The sequence below is a fragment of the Lolium rigidum genome, chromosome 5 (genome assembly GCF_022539505.1).
Source record: "Lolium rigidum isolate FL_2022 chromosome 5, APGP_CSIRO_Lrig_0.1, whole genome shotgun sequence".
Lineage (NCBI taxonomy): Eukaryota > Viridiplantae > Streptophyta > Magnoliopsida > Poales > Poaceae > Lolium > Lolium rigidum.
In genome coordinates, this window is record NC_061512.1 from 53,694,848 (window position 1) to 53,716,167 (window position 21,320).

General features: G+C 47.6%; 2 protein-coding genes and 1 long non-coding RNA gene across 3 annotated transcripts; 2 read left to right on the forward strand and 1 right to left on the reverse strand.

Moving 5' to 3' along the window:
- Positions 1-3,485: 3,485 nt before the first annotated feature.
- Positions 3,486-4,662, reverse strand: LOC124655978 (salt stress-induced protein-like). Its single transcript, XM_047194797.1, has 3 exons — positions 4,585-4,662; positions 3,806-4,027; positions 3,486-3,692 (listed from the first exon to the last, which is right to left on the reverse strand). The coding sequence occupies exons 1-3, from the start codon at positions 4,594-4,596 to the stop codon at positions 3,486-3,488; spliced, it is 441 nt and encodes a 146-aa protein (XP_047050753.1). The 5' UTR covers positions 4,597-4,662.
- A 4,139-nt stretch (positions 4,663-8,801) lies between these two features.
- Positions 8,802-10,352, forward strand: LOC124657784 (G-type lectin S-receptor-like serine/threonine-protein kinase At1g34300). Its single transcript, XM_047196294.1, has 2 exons — positions 8,802-8,939; positions 9,052-10,352. Exons 1-2 carry the CDS (start codon positions 8,885-8,887, stop codon positions 10,281-10,283), a joined length of 1,287 nt encoding a protein of 428 aa, XP_047052250.1. The 5' UTR covers positions 8,802-8,884; the 3' UTR covers positions 10,284-10,352.
- Positions 10,353-13,051: 2,699 nt separating this feature from the next.
- Positions 13,052-15,604, forward strand: LOC124654075. The gene is made up of 3 exons (XR_006988196.1): positions 13,052-13,667; positions 13,889-15,459; positions 15,556-15,604. It is a non-coding gene; the product is annotated as an uncharacterized LOC124654075 (long non-coding RNA).
- Positions 15,605-21,320: the final 5,716 nt, after the last annotated feature.

Here is a 21,320-nt window from a genome sequence, read left to right on the forward strand (position 1 = left end):
CCCTATCATGGTGTTTGTCGCCTTCATGTCGAGGCTCTCGTCTTCGTGCATCATCACCATGGCTTGAGTGGTGTCGTCGAAGACTCGTGGAAGATGTTGGTCGATGACGATCATGAAGTGGCTTGTGGCGGCGAAGCTCATGTGGTGACGTATGTCGATGTAGACCATGAGGTGGTAGTGGTCGACGACTATCATGAGATGGTGTGAGTCGATGACGGTCCTTGCCATGCCGAGATGATGGCTCATGCGACTTGGCATGTTGCTTGCGGCGCCTTGTGGAGCTTGGAGAAGAGTGTCGATGACGCTCATGATGAGGACGCTCTTGATGCTCCATATGATGAACTCGTCGTAGATGATCATGTGCATAAGCACTCTCATGGAGGCGCCTCGTGGAGCTCGAAGAAGTGTGTCGATGGTGATCATGTTGGGGACGCTCTTGATGATCCATATGATGGTGCCATCGTTGAGGTCCTCTATCTTCATATGTAGCTCCATCGGCCAAGTAGGTGACTAGGTGAGGCTCCGCCATGGTGTCGATGTCGTAGGTGTGGCGTTGCTCCACCATGTCGTCCATGCTTGATGAGCCATTGTCGATGTAGAGCTCGTCGAAGTCGTCCTCAAAGTGGTGCTCCACCATGTCATCCATGCTTGGTGAGCCATTGTCGATGTAGAGCTCGTCGAAGTCGTCCGCAAGGTGGTGCTCCACCATGTCGTCCATGTCGATGATGCTTGGGGAGCCATGGTCGTTGTCGAGCTCCTCGATGTCGGAGATGTCGGTGATGCTTGGGGAGCCATAGTCGGAGTAGAGCTCCACATGTTCCTCCACATCCGCGGTGCTTGAGGAGGTATCCTCCTCGAAGTGCTCCATGTACTCCTCCGTATCTTCATCTTCGCTATCCATGTTAGCACGATGGTATCTATATAGTGTATGTTAGTGGAAGGAGACTACCTCGCACTCTTACCAAGGTACGATAGTATTGAGGCAATCCACCAAGCCGAAAGCAAGATCAAGTGTATCGGGAACACACGCAAAACCACACGCAAAAGCTAGAAAATATGGTGTTAGGCGAGTGTTGTGGAAAGCCAAAAGACAAATCCAAGATCGAGTATGTTGTTAAAAGTGGGTAAGATCCAAAAATCCAAATGTCAATGTGAAGATCACTATAAACACGGAAAAGATTTGTGGAACACACACACGAGATAAGCGGGGTTAGTGCAACCAAAAGTGAGCGGAAAAGTGTATGTACGGATGCTCGGTGTCACACTAACACAAGGAGGGGCAAAGCTTTGGTTGCAAAGGAAGAGACAACTAGATTCGCACGCGGCCTCTCTTCTCGTATCTCTCTTTGCTTAAAAGCTTTTTCTCTTTTGTATATGGTGGCACTTTGCACTCGTTTGTATCTTTGGTGGCACTTTGACACTTTTGTATGTATGGGCGTATGGATGTATGGATGTATGGATGTATGGTGCTACTCGCACTCTTTTTGTGTTTTTGGGGCTTTTTCACGCACTATGTTAGCGTTAGCCTCGCTTTTGCTATCTTGCCACACGAGTGTTTGCTTGGGTGCCTTACTCAACGCTACACACACACCTCACAATGCGGGGCCACGTGCAATGTCTCGCAACACTAGACAAGCAATGCTCAATGGGATAGATCGCAAAAGGAAGAGGGGTTACAAGATGACAGCTGCAAGTTATACCTGCGATGGTGGTGGTGGTGGTGGTGGTGGTGGTGGTGGAGATCGCCGGATGTCGAGGTCGAAGGGGGCGCGAGGATGCGCCCGGTCTGGGGCCCGGTTGGACCGGAGCCTGGACCGGCCTGTCCGGTTTCCGCCCGGTCGACCGGGTTCTGTGCTGGCTCGTCCGGTCTGTGGCCCGGTTGACCGGGTTCTGTGCTGGCTCGTCCGGTCTGTGGCCCGGTTGACCGGGTTCGAAACCGGGTTTCACGATTTGGAGCTTTCTCTCTCCTGTTCTTCCCCAAACCAAAACCAAATCGACCAAATCGAAGGGAAACGATGGAATTGGAGGCTCAAAGTTGGGGAAAGAGTAGATCAAGCACAAAAACACCAGATCCACGGACCAAAACCACTCAAAACGCAACCAAATCACAGATCGGTCAAGAGGCAATTTAGGGCTATTTTTGGGGATTTTTGGGGAAAATTTTTAGAGACGAAATTGGATGGGTGGGGGGTCAAATCCGCGGAAACCAAAGGCTGCTGATACCATATGATGAGGTCTAAGACCCCGTTTGTGGCCCGATCTTGCGGTTGACCCGAAATCCAAGGAGGGAGAGAGGGAGAGCGCGAAGAACACGATGAACACGAAGAACTCACGCACGCACACCAACCCGATACAATCGATACTTACCCCCGTGGCTCGATGGACCACGCCAATAGAATCAACCCGGGAGAGACGCGCGGTAGAATCCCGGAGTGAGAGATCGGTGAGGAGATGAATCTAGGAGTGGGAGAGAGAGTGGGTAGCACTAGAATCTCACACTCACAAATCCAATCATCCAACAAGGGTAGCCTTGATACAAAGGGGATGAAACCCTAGGGAGACAAAGCTCAAATCCACATCTAAGCCTAAATCATGTCTAAAGAGGTAAGGGGGTGCCTTGGGTCTATATATAGGCATACAAGGCCGGCAAGGGCGAACGGTACGCGAATGGATAAGTTAAGGCAGTTTGGTGGGTCATTCCCGTCGGATCCGGTTTGGGGTCCGGTCGACCGGGCCTGTGACCGGGCTGTCCGGTCAAGGGTCCGGTCCGGCCGGGCTGTGACCGGGCTGTCCGGTCGGGGTCCGGTCGACCGGTCGGAAACCGGAAAGCTGCGAGGTTTCCGGTCTTCGCCCGTACGAGGGAGCTGCGCCCGGTTGGGCGCCCGGTTGACCGGGCCTGGGACCGGACGGCCCGGTTGTGGGTCCGGTCTGGCCGGGTCCTGGACCGGCCAGGCTGGGCCTCTTCCTCCCGCCTCTTCTTCCTCTTCCTTCTTCTCTTCTTTCCTTCTTCTTCTCCTCTTCCTTGCACCATGGGAGTTCCTTCTCTCTTGGTCCTTGTCGATGTCGGCCCCTATAGACACAATGATGATAGGCATGAGGTAGCATACCATTCACGTTGGTGTTGAGGTCGACCATAGAGAGGAAAGGGTTCACCTTGACATATATGGCGGGGTTTGTGTTGTTGGTCCACTTGGGGAACTCCTTGGCCATGGTGTAGCGTCGACGATAGGCGGGGCTGCACTTGACGGTCTTGAGGTGGAGGTGTCCGAAGGCCACCCCGCATCAAAAATAATCTACATACATCCGTACATAGACAAAACTAAGATTTTTTTTTATTGTTGAACTTAGACACTCATTTTAGTACAGAGGAGTACTTCTATTACAAATGACACACACTTTGTTGCATGTTTTAGGAAAAAAATATAGACATAAAGTCTAGCCAAAGAAGCGCAAGTCAGTATCTATGCACGTGGACCCCAAATGATTCAACACATGACCTTCCGTGCCCAAAGAAGCCCACGATGCAGCCATCTTTCTCTGCTGGGGCATGGAAGGGAGTTCCTCCTCCTTGTCCGAAATGCACGGCAATGATTCGTGGCAAATGTAAGCGAGGTTATGACGTTCGGTAATTCACAAAATGGACCAACTGTGCCATGAACTCCTTGCAGCATCTCCAGAGGATCGAACTTAATCTGCAACGAATGAAAAATGACGTTGAAGGACAAAATTTTGTTGCGATAATAATTGAGTAACATCGATTAGGCACATGAAACATCTAAAAAAATCACGATTTTTGCCTGCTCACCGTACAAATGTTTCCACGAGGACTACCCCATGGACCCACAGTGTGCGTATGTCCGTTGAAGTCCATGTACGAAAAAGAAAGTGAGTTGACGACGGAGCTGCAACTGATTGTCACAGTTTCAAGACGGTGTGGTGGCTTGTCGGTGGAGATGTCCTGTAAGTTCCCTCCAACGCCACCCCACGGCCCAATCTTGGTATATCCAGGCTCGTGAGATGAGATCAGCTATGGCAAAATGTTAAATAATTGAAAAAAGAAGAAGATGAAAGTTCACGTATATATATTATATGAAATTACTATTGCTACAATTTCTCATTCTTAGGGTAAACCTATAGTGTTTTATTGTCTAAAGTAGCTTCACTGATGGAAACTGTATTCTCCTCGTTCCAAAATGTTTGCTCTTTGTTTTGCCCAACTAATAGGAAATTCTTTTCTTAACAAAAAATGACACCAGCATATAAACTAATAGAAGAAAAAAATTAACGGGACCTTGTCAGAGGGTGGGGAGCCCCCACATTGCATTATAAGAAGAGAGAAACTGATTCAATTAATAAGGAAACCCGAACCTAAAGATCATACAAGTACGATTAATTAAGGAAACCCGGCAAAATCCGCACATTGTAGTGTGTAGAAAATACATTTTTATGGTGGATCTATTTAAACTAATCGGTGCCGGATCGTTGTCAGTAGACATGGTTGAATTTGAAAAGGCACGACTTAAAAGAAAAGGCTAGAACGCCAACCATTTACAAACACACCATATATGCATGGTAATGAAGTACCTGTTCTCGCATTGCTTCTTGATCTGGGACCGCGTAGAAACCAATTGCATGAAGATACGACCCTGCACAGCCGAAGAAGCCAACAATGCTGCCCTTGTCCCACACTCCCACATTTCAATCTGGAAAGGAGTTCCTCCCGCTTCTCCAAAAGGTCCAAATTTTCTATGTCCATCAGTGACGAAAGTAAACGATGTCACAACATCGCCTGATCCATGAGCAAACGGACCGGTTCTTCCATAGACCCCTGTCAGATATTCTGAATCTCAATATGACGAGATCCACACTAGTGGAAAATAGGGCTTTTGTGGCGGGTGGTAAGGGCCTTTTGTCGCGGGTGGCCATCCGCGATAAGGAAGGCGCGATAAAAGGTAGACCTTTTGTCGCGGGTCGCTTACCACCCGGGACATATAGTCCACCACGTGGCAGGCGCGGGGCGCGCAGGGGACATGCCCTTTTGTCGCGGGCGGTATTACCACCCGCGACAAAAGGTCCTCTACGTGGCGCACGCACAACGCTGCTGCTTTACGGTTTGAGGGGTGCAGCACCCCCCCCCCCCCCCGCCACCGACCCCCTTTTATTTCATTTTTTCATTCGAAAATAAAAGTTGCATATATTTGTACGCTACTAGAAGTGGTACACGTTCATTCATTATATATATATCGATCAAACAAATATTGGAAGCAAAAGTCGATTCCCCTTACATATTCGTAGATTCTCCTTACATATATATATACATGGAGCTCACGACTAGCGGTACTAAAGACCGTCTATTTGGAGGGAGAGGGAGAGCATCTATTTGGACTAAACAAGCCGTTATTATCTATTACTTCTCTAACCAAAAGTCCCCCCAGTTTCTCCGCAATTCCTAGTAGGTGTTTCTTTGGTTGGAGTGTGTCCCGCATGAACTCGACCTATATATACGAAAATAAGATGAGTATGACTATATCAATGTTGATAACGAAATATTGACGATAATAAATAAAGTTGCAAATGTTATTGCTTACGTTGAATTTATTACTGTTCTGCTTCTCAGTGGTTAACATGCGAATGGACTCGCAAACGTAGTATCCACATAGATTCGTCCCTTGTGGCTCGTTGGGCGCACGGTACAGGAGTAAATGTTAGCCTCTCTACCCAGGTACCCTTAGTATGTTTCCTGAAAGCTCTCCAAGCCCTGCCAGGCAAAAGAATGATTGAATGAGTGGATAATTAATTGATATCTCACGAAAGATATAGCGCGGCGATGAAGGAAATTACACTTGGAGCATCTTCTGCAAGTCGAGGAACCCGTTCACGCCTCTACTCATTGGGTCTCTTACTTCAACTATTCCCTTATCAACTTGAATGTCTAGTAGAATCTAGTGGAAGCTGCACATGTTATGTATATACGTCAGAAATTACACTTAACATCGAGTAAGAAAAATTGAATGTGCATAAAAGATCATTAAGACTCTCACTCGTAGTTGTAAGGAAACATTATTGAATCACAGAAATGTTGCTCCCCCAAAAACCTTAGTAGATTTCCCCCCGTTTCTGAGCCTTTATGCTTTACCGTTTTAACATGTACTTTATCTGGGTCAACAAACCCAATATTGATAATATTATTACTTTTGCATTCACTGATCTTCAGTCTGCATAAGAGAACACATAATATATAATGAGTATATGCAATGAAAACGAACATGAACTGAATGAAAATGAACTTATATGTAGTTAACAACTTACAAGCAATAGCAACTCATGAGAGATTTGTCGAGGGCTTCTAAATTGAATAACTGCCAGAGTTCATTCATCTCAATATGGATCTTCTCCTTTCGGTAGTAATATTCAAATGGTATATTCGCCACGATGTACCTTATGTTCTCCTTGCATGCATCAAGGTACCACTGATGCAAATTCCGCATATGTGTTGGCAGTTTATGCAGCTGCTCTCTGCTGACCAAGTCGACCCCGTAGATGAATTTAGGAGCTATATCAGCAGTGGCTAGTGCAGCATCTGCGGCACCCAGCAATTCCTCCACGGTAACTCCACAGGTAGCACCTAGCTTTGCAGCTTCTTCCATATCGATACCACCACCATGTTCCAGGTACACCTTGGGAACATCAAACACTTTGAGTGCTGGGATCGATTGTTTGGGCTGTTCTCCGAGCAGGGGAACTTCCTTTCTTTTTTTGCCTTTTATCGTTTGCTTGGCCTTGAGGGGTGCACTTGTTGAACTTGACTTCTTCCCGGCTACACTTCTAGCTGATGATTTGCTCGTGCTAGCAATATCCTTCTCCTTAGCCTTGTCATCCTTCTTCTCCTTAGCCTTGTCATCCTTCTTCTCGTTAGCCTTGTCATCAATTACCCTCGCAAGGTAGCGTGTATAGTCATCTTTCTTCTCGTGTAAGTCATATTGCGATGGTGTGTTCAGAAAACTAAGAGCATATTTTTTTTGCTTCTCTAGCCTTTGTGAAACATTTCTAGATCTGGTTCATTTTGTGCTTAGGTTTTAAAAGGGGGTAAAATCTAACAATTTTCAGCTAGGCACGCCTAGACTAGAAAAAACGGAAAGAAAATGTTCCAATTGTTTCCGTGGAGAATGTAAATGGAGCGAAAAAATGAAAAATATTAAATATTTTTTGGAAAGGAGACGAGATCCGGATCAATCGTTTCTCGAACGGACTCTAACGTGATGAGGATGCAAATTAGCGACAGCCAAAACATTATGGATGGACGTACCACGGCGCTTAGCAATTTAATAGTAAAGATCATAGGTAGATACTGTATCATTGCACATAGAACTAGAAAAATTAACTCCAAATAAATCTTGTGCACAAATTTATATTAAGATTTTACAAATCAATAAACATAACTAGCATATGATACTACTACATGATAGGAATGCATTGCCGAGATATTATCATAGAATAGTATCATATGCATGATACTACTATATGATACTTTAGCCCAGGAAACCGCGTCTCAGGAATTTCGTGGCGATCAAACAACGAAGACTATGCTCCTCCCGAGTGACCGAGTCCTGATCCGACTGTTGGTGACCGCCGGCCGCCGCTGACGCATGTTGTTTTGTTTCCCTTGCTTTGGACAAGGGCAGTGCTGAGCGTCCCCCGGGGGATCCGAAATCAGATCCCCCGGGTCGCCAGCCGTCTGATCGAGTCAACGGATCACGCGCGTCCGTCCGATGTCCATCATGCACGGGAGACTTTTCTCCACCACATGGGTGGTCCCCGCCATCCACATGCCCCAGCTTGCATCGCATCTGAAAGCCATGGCTGGGAGTGGACGCCACCGGGGAGTACGCCGCCGGAGTGGACGACGCCGGAGTGGACGCAGCCGAGTAGACGCCACCGGGAAGGAAGCCGTCGGAGAAGACCACTTGTAGCAGCGTCGGTGCCGTTTGTAGCAACGACGACGACCTTGTGTAGCAGCCATGGCGGCCATCCGTAGCAGCGCCACCGACAACTTGTAGCAGCGCCGCCGGCCACTCGTAGCAGCCTCAACGGCCGATTGTAGCAGCGCCACCGCAGCTTGTAGCAGCCTCGACCGGCGATTGTAGCAGCGCTGCCGGCCCCTCGTAGCAGCCTCGACGGCTGACTGTAGCAGCGCCGCCGATAACTTGTAGCAGCCTTGACGGGTGATTGTAGCAGCGCCGCCGGCCACTCGTAGCATCACCACCCGTAGCTTGTAGCAGCGCCGCCGGCCATTTGTAGCAGGGCGCACAAGCAATTGTAGCAAGGCAGACGGACGATTGTAGCAGCATCGCCTGACAGCTTGTAGCAGCGGCGGCGGAGATAGAATTCCTCCGAGGTTGAGAGGGGGTGGCCGGAGCTAGGCGAGCAGAGATGAGGTTGAGAGGGAGGCGCGCTGGCTTGGAACGCACCGATGGCGGCGGCGCGGAGGCCGGCCATGAGCCCGGTGGCGGCGCGTCGCCCTACCGGCGGGGAGGAAGAGAGCTGGGCTGGCCAGCGGCGCGGGGGACGGAGCAGAACTCCAGGTTGTCGTCCTGCTCGTGCGGAGAAGAAGAGTGCGCGGTGGGGAGGAGATGGGGAACGAACGGAGGAAAATTCTCTTCAGACGATAAGGTGGGCCTCACCTGGACCCGGACGATCCAAGACGTGATCCCCCGGGGGAACAGCAGCGTTTCCCTTTGGACAATGACTGCGTCTCCGTCGTAGCCATGGAATTTTCCTACAAATTCAGGTTCCAGGTAAAATCTGTAGAATTATCATTGCATGTTTTTTGGCCCAATCTCGTTTCTTCTCCATCTCTTTATTCCCCCAAAACCGTTTCATCAATATGTCAGAAGACGCTCCTGGCGACCTCTTCAAATCCTTCAGTATCATCATCGCCGGTGCGGTTTCAACACTAGCTAGCTAGCAAGGATAAAAGATGATTTGTTTATGTGTATTTCTCCAAGTTTTGATCTTATGTATGTACTCTGACTCTCCTGATTACTGATGCAGTTGTGTCGGTTCTGAGCATCTTGGCAACCGTCGCCATAGTCTACTTCGTTTGCAGATACTTCAAGAAGAACGGCTTCCCCGCAATCAATATCAACACGAGCGCCCCGCCGGCAGCCGCGGCGAGTACGGCGCTGTACGCCGTGGTTCCGGACTCGCAGATAAGAGAGGCCACCGTCGAGAGGTTCCTCAACGTGATCGCCGGCGAGAAGCCCATCCGGTTCACCCCGCAGCAGCTCTCCGGCTTCACCAACAACTACTCGGTTCGGCTCGGAGCCGGTGGGTTCGGTGCCGTCTACAAGGGCATGCTCCCCAACGGGCTCATGGTCGCCGTCAAGCGTCTCCACGCCGGCAACGACGACAGGACCTCGCAGGAGCAATTCATGGCGGAGGTGGGAACCATCGGGAGGACGCACCACATAAACCTCGTCAGGCTCTTCGGCTTCTGCTACGACGCCGAGGTGCGAGCGCTGGTGTACGAGTACATGGAGCACGGCGCGCTCGACTCCTACCTGTTCGACCGGAGCCGCCATCACATGGTCGGCTTCACCACGCTGCACGCCATGGCCGTCGGCATCGCGAGGGGGCTCCGGTACCTCCACGAGGAGTGCCAGCAGAAGATCGTGCACTACGACATCAAGCCCGGCAACGTGCTCCTCGACGGCGGCCTCACCCCGAAGGTGGCCGACTTCGGCCTCGCGCGGCTGCTGAACCGGGCGGACACGCACATGACCGTCTCCGGGATGCGCGGCACACCCGGGTACGCGGCGCCGGAGATGTGGATGCAGGCCGGCGCCACCGAGAAGTTCGACGTCTACAGCTTCGGCATCCTCCTGTTCGAGATCCTCGGCCGGAGGAGGAATTTCGACGACGCCGCGCCGGAGAGCCAGCAGTGGTTCCCCAAGGTGGCGTGGACAAAGTACGAGAGCGGCGTGCTTACTGAGATCGTGGAGGGTTGTGACGGCGAGGACGGTCAGGATAAATTAGAGACGGTGGAGAGGATGTGCAAGGTGGCCTTCTGGTGCGTGCAGCAACAGCCGGAGACGAGGCCGCCAATGGGCCTGGTGGTGAAGATGCTCGAAGGAGAGATGGACATTGCTCCGCCGGAAAACCCGTTCCAGCATCTCATGGCAGCGCCGATGGCGGCAAACCGGTGGACTTCCGGGACGAGCAGCGCAAACACGGTCTCAACATCGGCAAATAGTGTTTCTCAAGGTAGCCTAGATATCGTCTAGCATTCACGCTTTACAACTGGCTCAATCTTCTTTTCGAAAAGAAATGGTTGGCAATATTGAAGAGCGTCATTGTAACATGTTTGATGCGACGAGGACGGGTGAATAGCTCACGTGCGACACACTCCAGGAAAATAGACTGAAATGTGATGATGTTGGCGAAATAGCTTCCATGCGATAAGTGTACTAGTTAAAATAGCTCATATAGGACATTCCTTCGTTAGGCTCGGAACGGACCATTAGTCCAGGTGGGCAAATAGGTTTGGGCCTTAAACGCAACTAGCACAATACCCGTGCTTTGCTACGGGTAACCAATTGTATATGCATATCTTTAAACATGCTTTGGTGTTTTTTCTCACCCGATATTTCCGAAATTTTTGCCGTAACAGGTTTTCTCGATACCTACCGGTATAAAATAAATGCCGGCCGGTATTTATGTTTTTTGTAATATTTTTGATTTTAATGAATTTGGATAAATTTTATATTTTATTTGAAAAATCTCGGTTCCTTGTTTACCGACTGTCTTCATTGGAAGGACTCATTAATTTAACCCTATATCTTTGCAAGTAGAAGCGATGATTATATCGTCCGTCCAGATTATTTCATCTGATGATGTGAACCACAAACCTACTTAATCTCTAAGTCTGAACAGGTGTTTGCATTATTCAGTTAAGGACATCTAAAATCTCCTTCAGAAATTACCACAACTGCAGCCGTTGATAGTAGACTTCTAGTAATTGCCGCAAGTGCAACTTGCCCTCCTCTCTGTCGACCAAAGATCACAGATCAGATAAATGGCAAATTGAAGTAGCAGTAGACGATGCGCACTGGGTGTGTTCATGCTGCCTCCACGCAGTTTCACATAAATACCAAACTGAAGTTGCGCTACCAAGCGCAATAAAAGCAGATCAGAGTCGCGGCAGTCAGCTCGGAGTTCTTCAAAGACACAGCTGCGCTACGAACGTCAGGACGTGATTCAGTATCGTCGTTGGCGAGCGCGGGGAAAGCATACTGGAGAGGTGGTGATAATCTCGGACTTATTCAAAGACGCAGTGCGCCCCTGCTCACGGGAGGACGTAGTACATGACCAGACTGAGAGAGCGCGCCGGGCGCCGGTGATGCCTGAGAAATCCGATGCGGCCGGCCTCCCCTCGTCCTCATCCTGGTGTCAATGCCTATTCTCTGGGCACTGCGTGAGGCTGGCTAATCAACATCGTTCGACAAATTCCAATGGAAGTCCAAGGGAAAGAGGGACAACGGCGCTCGCGCGATGTAGGAGCCGGCGACCTGAGGGTGGGGGTGCTCGCGTGGTTGAGCACGAGTGGCGGCGCAGGTCCACGTCGTTTTCAGCCCCGGGAAGCCCCGTCGCCGCCACGCAGAGGAACGCCCGGTGGTGGTGTCGTATTGTGGGAGGTCGGCACGATCTGGAGGAGGCCAGTGCTCGGGAGTCAGGAGGAGGTCTCCCGGTGGGCTGGATAGGGATGACAGGAGACGGCCGGTGTTGGGGACGATAAGGAGCTCGCGTCAACGGAGACCTCACGATTGGGCACAATTGCGGAGTTCTCTTATTTCTCACGGCTAGACCGGTGCCTTGTTTCAGCCCTTCCTTCATCTGAACCTTCCAGTACTAATAATACTATATTATAATTATAATTATAACCTATATAAAAGCTAAACCCAGTTGCTGAAATCTTAACCATTAGGTTACTGTTGACGTATCTTTTTAGCCAATCGGATATTGACACGTTATTGTTTTTACACTGTAGATGCATTCGGTACTGTAGATTCTGTTTACCTCTCCTTTCTTCTCGCTGCGGCAATTCCGTGATAACCGGCTGGCTCCCGGTTGCTTCTCCTCTTTCTATACTGCTTCCGCTCCCTCTCTACCGGTTTCCTCCTTTTTTTTCCCACTTTTGGTACCTGCTGTACCGCTTTAGGCCGGTTTCCAACCTGTAGCGTTTTCTTTTACCGTATCTCTTTATTTAAGCGGCAGTCAAAGCGGTGGTCATAGGGATGGCACCCGCAGGGTATGGGTGCGGGTAGAGCCATCCCATACCCGTACCCGTCAACTTCAATATTACTCATCACCCGTACCCATACCCGTGAACGGGTATAAGTTTTTTCCATACCCGTCACCCGGCAGGGTAAATGGGTACCCGCGGGTAAAAATACTCGCGCTTATAACACATCAAATTTATCAAAAAAATATGACATGAGGTGAAAAGATTGTAAATAGAGAACTAATCCTCACTAACCTACCAGTAATTGTGAGACCAGAGAGCGTGAGGTTCAACGTAGCTATGTGAAGGCATGATTAGGTGGTAAATTAAGTACTTTACAATATCACATCGGTCTACTTGTCAAATTTAGATGGGTACATGGGTACGTGGGTATGGGTTCTATGATCCCATACCCGTACCCATCCTACCCGATGGGTATGATATTTTACCATTGACAAACCCATGGGTAATATTTTGTCCCATACCCGTAATTCTATTGGGTTTTTACCCGACGGGTACGTGGGTCATGGGTACCCATTGCCATCCCTAGGTGGTCAGCTCCCTTCCAGAAATATCTACTTTCCACCATCACCACGATGCACGTCTCCCAATCCCACGCCTCGCTGCTGTTTCCTCGCCTCTCATAGTCGTCGCCGCCTTGAATCCAAGCCTTCTCTAATCGATGAATGCACCGCGGGTGGGCGCCCACGTCGTACCGAGTGCGATTCCAGAGCTGGACAGATCGGCGACCAGGGGGAGGTGTCCGCGGCGGCGAGCAGGATGGGCGCAGGCCGCGGCGGCGACCAGGACGGGCCCGGCCTCGCAGTAACATGGGAGCGGAGCCAGGCCTCACCCACGAGACGGAACATGGCCGCAGCTGAGCCTCGCCGTCGCGCGGTAGTGGATGGGCATCGGAGCACGGTGGCCCCCTGCCGGTGGCGTAGAGCAGGGGCGGGGAGGCGGGTGGTATCTTGCTTGGCCTTTGCCCTTCATGTCGTCGTGTGCAGCAAACCTACCATCTGTGCTTGGGTTGCATGGCATCAGGCGCCGCCGCCAAACGTAGGGCGGGTGCTTGGTTGTGATGGCGGGAGGCGCCACAGCCAGTAATTGATGCACGGCCGCCTCCCCGCTGCGCCCTTTGCCATGCTGGCCGACACATGGGTCGAGGCGTTGTTACAGCCGGCAACTCCACACGCTCGTGCTGCCGACCGCCGCTTGCCTGCCGCCGGCGCCGGCATGCCCAACATGAAGGGTTGATGAGTGGCACTGTTGCCTATCTCCAATGTGCTGCTGCCTGCAGGTTGAGCTGCGAAGTCTGTTGCTGTGCGTCGACCTCAACCACTGGACCACGACGGCAGAGTGCCGACAACGTCATCGACTGTATGAGGTAAGCTGCTCTGCCTCTCCCCCATCCAGCAGCGAGTTCGCTCTGCCTGAGATGCATACCCAACAAAATAAAAGAATCAAAGACAACCTGATGTGCACCGACACAGTGGCTAGCATAGAGAAGAAAATGTTGAAAATATTTTAATTTCTGAGCCAATGTGTTCATAACACTTTAGTGTATACTGAGTTACTGACTCTTATAATCTCACCTTTTTTTACAAGGAGCACTTAGGAATCTGATGGAGTTGCCTTTCTTTCCCAACCCGATCAACTGTATGACTCTGGGCCTTTTGTTCTGTGGTAATATTTCAGAAAAATGGCATGCTATATTACATCTGTAACTCTGCAAGGTCTGTAAGGATTGTTTGTCTGCATGCAATTTTATGATTATTACCAATGCACTTCCGTGGTAAAAGAAATACATGTCATATTGAAAAGCTATTGTCAGTTAAACTATTTGTTCAAGGTTAGAAGTTATAAAAGAAATGCCATGTTTGCCCCATATAGAGTTCTGACTACTGCATATTGCAGTTATTTCCATATCGTTTTATCATATGCTCATAGAAGCTAAAATATAGTTGGCAGTAGACAAAATGGATTGCTCACCCATGGCCTGAAAGTATTGCTAGGACATGCGTGCCTTGGTTCTTTGCGTGTTTGCTCCGTATTTCTCCTTTCCTTTTCCCTCATCTTTTCTTCCCTGTGAGCAGTTCCTGTTCTGTTCTATGAGTTCCTGTTCGGTGCCTACTTCCTTCTGGTTGAAGTATTGATCATGTCTGTTTGTGTAGGCCCGCTTGGATAGGACTTCTATTCTTTGATTGAAGTTGAGATGGCTCAATCTTTTTCACTGAAAAAACAAATATCAATTCTATAAAAATATAGCTTTTTAACATCCAGGCTGTGCAGATTTGATGAGCTTGAAGGTGACAACGACCTGGCCGCTGTTGGTGGAGCAGAAGGCGTGGTAGACAGACTGAAGCCTTCGTCGCTGACCATGAGCGCGTTCCTGAAGCTTTCAACGCCGCTAACGAGTTTCTACAGCCGAACACTCTCGGCCATGCCACGCCCCACTGCTCCGGAAGTCTTATCCTCTTTGGGCCGTCGAATGTCTGCACCGGAGAATTGGCGCTTCTCGGCCTTTCTCTTCCCGCTAATGGTAATCATAGATACATTTCCTGCCAAGTTTCCACCTCCTTTTTAGTTGATTTCATTGATCCTTGCATTTGCATCTGTCTCATGACTGATTATTGTTTACTTCCATTGGTACTTGGTTTGTTCATTACAACTGCAAAGAAATTGGAAAAGCATCAGCATGTGCTACCAGTAGCACATCTTAAATTGGTACATTCTTTCCAAACTTTTCATGGCGTGCTCAGAAAAATGCTACTGCATATTTTTATTTTTCCAGAAATTGGCTTCTAACTGAAGGATCAGGCCTGCTGCTCACTGCCTGAGTAATGAATTTTTTTCATATACTTCTCATAAAATTTATTTAGTGGATGTTGCACTTGATTCATGGTTAAATTAGTTCCCTTGATGGCTATACGTGTTGCCTAGAGCGAAAGCTCTTGCAATACTGGCAAAGGTTCGCCTCCCAGTGTGACGACAGCCTCAACACTCTACTGTCAGTCAGCGCCGGACCAACCCACTACTACATCAAAATTTCTCGCTCTTCTCTTGGAGTCAGAAGCTGAATTGTTTGGGGGTTTTGGTTTTCTTGGTCAGGTTGGACAGTGCGCATCCACACCGGGTGACCAGCCATTTCCTAAGGGAAGTACAGCTATAGCCTACAGGTAAGCAGCGAGTTGTCTGGTTGCTGCTGCTGCATATGTTCAACTGTTTAAGCTCCAATTATTGCTGCAACCATGATATTTTTTCTCTTTAATCAGGGAAGGAAGGGGAGAATCAAGAGAGAGAGAGAGAGAGAGAGAGAGAGAGAGAGAGGGAGAGAGAGAGAGAGAGTCAGAGAGATGTCTTAAATTCTAAAAATCTTCTGCCATGTAAGGTAAATTTGGCAATTCATATGTCATGAACTGCACTTAATTTACTTCATAGCATGTAATGGAGATTTTGGTTATGTCTTAACTGAGTTAGGTGAATAGACAGTGGCTTATCTTATTTCTACTAGAGGCACCATTGTTTTTCCAGGTCCTATTGTAGCCAATTTTAACAGGTTATTTAATTGCACCAAAATTGTGATCTAAGCTGATCTTCCAATTCACTTTCACAACTACATCAAAGAAGCCTGCCATCGACGACCTAGACTAACCCTAACAGACTCGACCTGTCAAATTCAGTAAAATGTAATATGAGCCCTATTGTTTCTTTCTTTAATCTAATCCAAAAAAAAAACTCCTTTCTTCAAAGGATTCATGTGGGCTGCTGGGGCCTCATTTTTTTACAGGTGATCTGTAGGTAATAGGAAAATAATAATGTTTTTGGAAGATTGGTGGATTCGGGACTCCTCCCTCTTAACTCAGTTTCGGGATTTATTTTATATCTGTAATGAACCTTATGTTTGTGTCTCTATTGCTTCAGTATATGGACTTACGCAGTTGTGTTGCCTATCCGGAGGTTTCCTAACAATCTATGTTTTCAGGGAAACAATGGTGTTCAACTGCCATGCATGACAAATGCCATGGGTCTGTAAAAGAACCATGATGCAAAACTAGGTATCATACCTGATTGCACATGACTAGGTGGAGCAGCAGAGAGTACATGCGACACCAAAGCATGCCTGAGACCGCGAGCAGGTGTGCACGGAGGAACATGGCTATGTCCTATCGCAGTAGCGCTAATGGCAGAGCGCCTCAATCCGGCTTCATCATGGACAGGAAAGTCAGAAGCGCTGGAGTGCATGGATGAACACGAAACTTCCAGTGACCCACATGACCCAGGCTTCTGATTTCTGAACACTGGTCCGTGTTGTGCGAGATGGGAGCCGCCAAACGACGCAGGAAATCCAGGGATGCTCCTGCTTGAGCGTGAGCTCTCCACCGCACTGGTTGCCGTCGCCCATGAGGAACGACCACTGGAAATTTTGCTTCAGACTTTGGAATTTCAGGAGTTCAAAGGGGGATTGGAAAAGCAGAAAAAAGGTAGGTGCCTTGGGTGGAGAAGAGATGGGGACGGGAAAGTACTCAGCGGTGGCCAAAAAAAATGTCCTATGAAAGTCAAGGGGTAGGTAGAGTGCATGTGTGTGCTGGGAAGGCAACGGGTGTCTGTGTTTTCATTACACAGCCAGCATCCCAGGTCCGACACGTGTATGTGTGTACACGTACATTTGGCAATATATTTGGATGCAAACAAAAGGAATATACCTCATGCATTTCGATCCCTCAAACATATATTTGCAGTTCCTATGAAATTTAGTTGTAAAATTGGTAGTTATGTATTGATGTCATTAAGTAATTCAGCTCTTTTTGGTTGGACATTTTTTTGCTCTTTTTATGTATTGATGTCTGGCAGCACTGTATGTAATCCTTCATCACACGGGCGTGGCGAGACGTCGCGCTGTATGTCAATACATGATGTGCTATTGGCAGATGCAACAACCATTTACTCGATCTAAATATTCAGATTTATTATCTTCACTTGGCGATGCTACCATATATGATATTCATTTCAGCTTGCAAGTTACACAAACAAATGATTCAGTCGTGAAATATACTTTTGCAACCAAATTATTCCTCCTAACAAATGGCCCAAAAAAAATGTTTACAGCAGACAAGTCAGTAGAAATTGATTAATATTCAGACGAGAGAGGCATACCAGGCCGATGAATCGATGATCCATCTCTACAAGCTCCGCTTTGGCCAGCGATTGCAGAAGAAGAAGCAAAGCCCTAGGTACCTCTCCGCCTCTCAAGCTCTGGCCGCAGAGACTCCTCCTTTTGTCGTCCTACCTCCAACACCAAACCGCCGATCTCCAGTCCCCTGCTAACCCTCCTTTTTGCCTAGCCGGCGCGGTCGCAACAGACTGTATTCAGCGCCCTAGATCCCCTCCTTCTTACGCCGCCTTGACCACACCTCCGCCGAATGGATCCTATTGAGCTCCCCTCTACGCATTCCAGCACCAACACCACCACCACCGATGCCCCCTCTGCCGTCGCCGACAATTCTTGATTCCTTACAGAGCCGATCCCGGCCGCCGCCTGCCCAGCGCTGACCCTAGCCGACTCTACCCAGCATTCACCTCACTGGTTGCACCACTTGTGCCATCGTCAATGCCTCCATGGCCCAAAGCATCCTCCGTGGAAGAAGAGAAGACAAGAGTAGGTGTATGTTTTTCTTGGAAACATCACGACGACCACTCACTAGCTCCCTTCCCTCCTTATTTCAGGCCTAGATGGGCCGTATGCGAAGTAGCCTTATCTAGACTTAACTCCACTTAGTCTCTCAAATGCACAATAAAAACACCCCAACTACACCAAAAAAATGACTACACATCAACATAACTACATGTACATCATCTCAAAAATAAAAACTACATGTACATACTAGACATAACCGACAACTCCTAAAAGTACCATCAAGCACCTACAACGCAACCCACCAAAAGAAACATTGCCTTTCAAAAATATTGTTAAAGCAAACTATAGACTAACCAACAACTAAACACATAAAAAAACATAAAACTCACCAGCATACACAACACTACTATGAAACACAAAATACATCTTCCGAACGGTAACAACACAGGCGCGGCGTGCGCCGCGCTGCAAATTTACTAGTACTATATATTAAAGTTGAACCCCTTTGCTTGAAGGAGAGTGCTCCACTTTCAAGCACTGTAGATGCCCACTTTCTTCCAATCAATTTCTAACACGTGGCATATGATACAATGTGTTTTTTTTTTCTTTTTTTTCCTCTTTTGAGATTTTTGAATCATAGTTCTAGACATAACAACCTTTCATCCGCAATTTTCTAGCTGTAGCTACCTATGTATACCTCTCAAACAAACAATTACCTAGGCCGGTGTTTTTAAGTTCCTTCTTTTAAAACTTTTCGGTGGGAATTTCTGGACACACCTTTATGGCAATAATTTATAGACGGCATATTTTTTTAGATCTTTTAAAAAAAATTACTTGAAGGTAATCTTTCGGCACAACTTTTCGGCGGTAATATTTAACACAACTCGATTTGATAGAAATTTTCGGCCATAAGTTTCCGATGGTAGTTAGCGTACATCTATGATAGCAAACTCTTTTTTAATTACTCAATGGTCATTTTCGGGCACAAATTTTCGGGCTCTAAATTTCTAGCGGTAGTTACCCTACCACGATCTTTGAGATTGCGCAATTTTATGGCGCAACTTTCTCTTAGACACAACTTTTCTAGCAATAGTTCTCTACGTGTTTCCATACTTTCACTCTTCAAGGGTGCATAATTTCCCATTAGGCTGTAAATTTCCCATGTTATTACACGCATTGAAAAATACACTGCATGGGCCTTGGAGAGTCATCATTTTCTACCAATCAGCAGCCACCGCGTCGCCCTTTATTTGACAAAAATAATATTTTTTACATGTCTCTCCTTTTATTTTTTGATTTTTTGATGCTAACTTCTAGAGATAACTTTTCGCCCGTAACTTTCTACTGTTAGTTATGAGAAATTCTAAAACGGTACTTCTTCGATCATTTTTTTTTGTTTCTCTCCTTTTACTCTTCGACGGTAAATTTTTGAGATAGCTTCCCGGCTGTAATGTCCCACCGATAGTTACCCCAAGGTACATCCTCTACGGTTAGTTTTATCTGATAGTAGTTCTCTAGCAGTAATTTAATTTTTCCATTTTCTTTATTCTCTGACATATTTTTTCAGTCGTAGTACCATGGTAAGTTCGAAGGTGATTTGTTGATTTCTTTGATGGTTATTTATGCCCACAAAATTTTGACCTCAGCAGTGATTATTTGACATTATTCCTTCATCGACATGCCGGTAGTTATTCCATGCAAATCATCGGTTCTAAATAGTAATTTCCCATATGGTAATTACTTAACAACGGTTTTCAACGGTGTGTAATTCTTCAGTTGTGGTATTTTCTTACCAGTAATTTTCAAACATGCACATGCAGCAATCTTTATCAATAATTTGCCGATGGTAACTCTCCATTTGTAGTTCCCTTTTCCTATAGTACCTTCATGGGTATACTATTGTAGCTGCGAGAAATAAAATATTTCACCATTTGTCGCCTCTTCTATTCAAAAAAGATATTAATACCTTATGTTAATCGGCTCACGATAACCTTACGAGAATACTACTACCTTCATCCATAGCTATTTCGACACAAAAATCTATTCCATCGCCTCTTCTTTTCAAGAAAAAAATATTACAACTTTTTATTAATCTACACATGATAACCCAACGGGCACGGCGTGCCGCCGTGCCGATGCTTCCTAGTCTATCTTTATGGGGACTGCGTACTACTCAACGGTGGCAGGAGGTGTAATATTACGGATGGTTTTTTTTAGTTATTCGGCTTTTGGCAGCAGGAGCGATCAGAGGGAGTCAATCGTTTGGTTTTATTTCGATTTTTCTTCCCTCGTGTCCTGCGCGGGTCAGGTGGTTTTTTTTACCAAAGAACGAAGCAGGAGGCCAAGTAATCCAGGATTTTTTTGACGTATGGTGGTTTTATCACGTACGACCACCACCGATTCCCTCTTAATAGTAAAGATATAGTTGCAGGCCAAATTTAGTGAACATCCTAATATTTACATAATATTAAATAATACATTTATTTTATTATCTAACCCTATCTTACTTCGTCTTCCGAGCCTTCCTCTCCGCCGCCGCTACCTTCTTCGTCAGCTTGACCTCGACCCGGGGATTCCTCTCCACCCTCTCCGCCAGCTTGGCCTGCCTCCTCGCCTCGGCGCGCTACTTCCTCTGTGGCCGCTCTCAGTTGCTTCCTCGCCTCGGAGTGCTGCTCTCTCTGCATCGCCTTGGAAGAAAGCCAACGCTTATTTAAGATTTGTTTTTTCTTCATGGGGTATTTTCTTTCCCATCCGAAGTAGTAGTACGCCCAAAGCCAAACCAATAGTGGCCCGCGTGTGGTTCACTAGTGGAAAACAGGGCTTTTGTGGCGGGTGGTAAGGGCCTTTTGTCGCGGGCGGCCATCCGCGACAAGGAAGGCGCGATAAAAGGTAGGCCTTTTGTCGCGGGTCGCTTACCACCCGCGACATATAGTCCACCACGTGGCAGGCGCGGGGCGCGCAGGGGACAGGCCCTTTTGTCGCGGGCGGTATTACCACCCGCGACAAAAGACCCTCTATGTGGCGCGCGCACAACGCTGCTGCTTTAGGGTTTGAGGGGTGCAGCACCCCCACCCCCCGCCACAGACCCCCTTTTATTTTATTTTTTCATTCGAAAATAAAAGTTTCATATATTTATACGCTACTAGAAGTAGTACACGTTCATTCATTATATATAGATCGATCAAACAAATATTGGAAGCAAAATTCGATTCCCCTTACATATTCGTAGATTCCCCTTACATATATATATACATGGAACTCACGACTAGCGGTACTAAAGACCGTCTATTTGGAGGGAGAGGGAGAGCATCTATTTGGACTAAACAAGCCGTTGTCTATTACTTCTCTAACCAAAAGTCCTGCCAGTTCCTCCGCAATTCCTAGTAGGTGTTCCTTTCGTTG

Excerpts from the sequence above, each read along its gene's own strand:
- LOC124655978 (XM_047194797.1), bottom strand. Across the intron at positions 3,693-3,805 it reads CTCGTGGAAACATTTGTACG|ATTAAGTTCGATCCTCTGGA; the intron begins GTGAGCAGGCAA and ends CATTCGTTGCAG.
- LOC124657784 (XM_047196294.1), top strand. The coding sequence starts at position 8,885 with ATGTCAGAAGACGCTCCTGGCGACCTCTTCAAATCCTTCAGTATCATC. Across the intron at positions 8,940-9,051 it reads CTTCAGTATCATCATCGCCG|TTGTGTCGGTTCTGAGCATC; the intron begins GTGCGGTTTCAA and ends TTACTGATGCAG.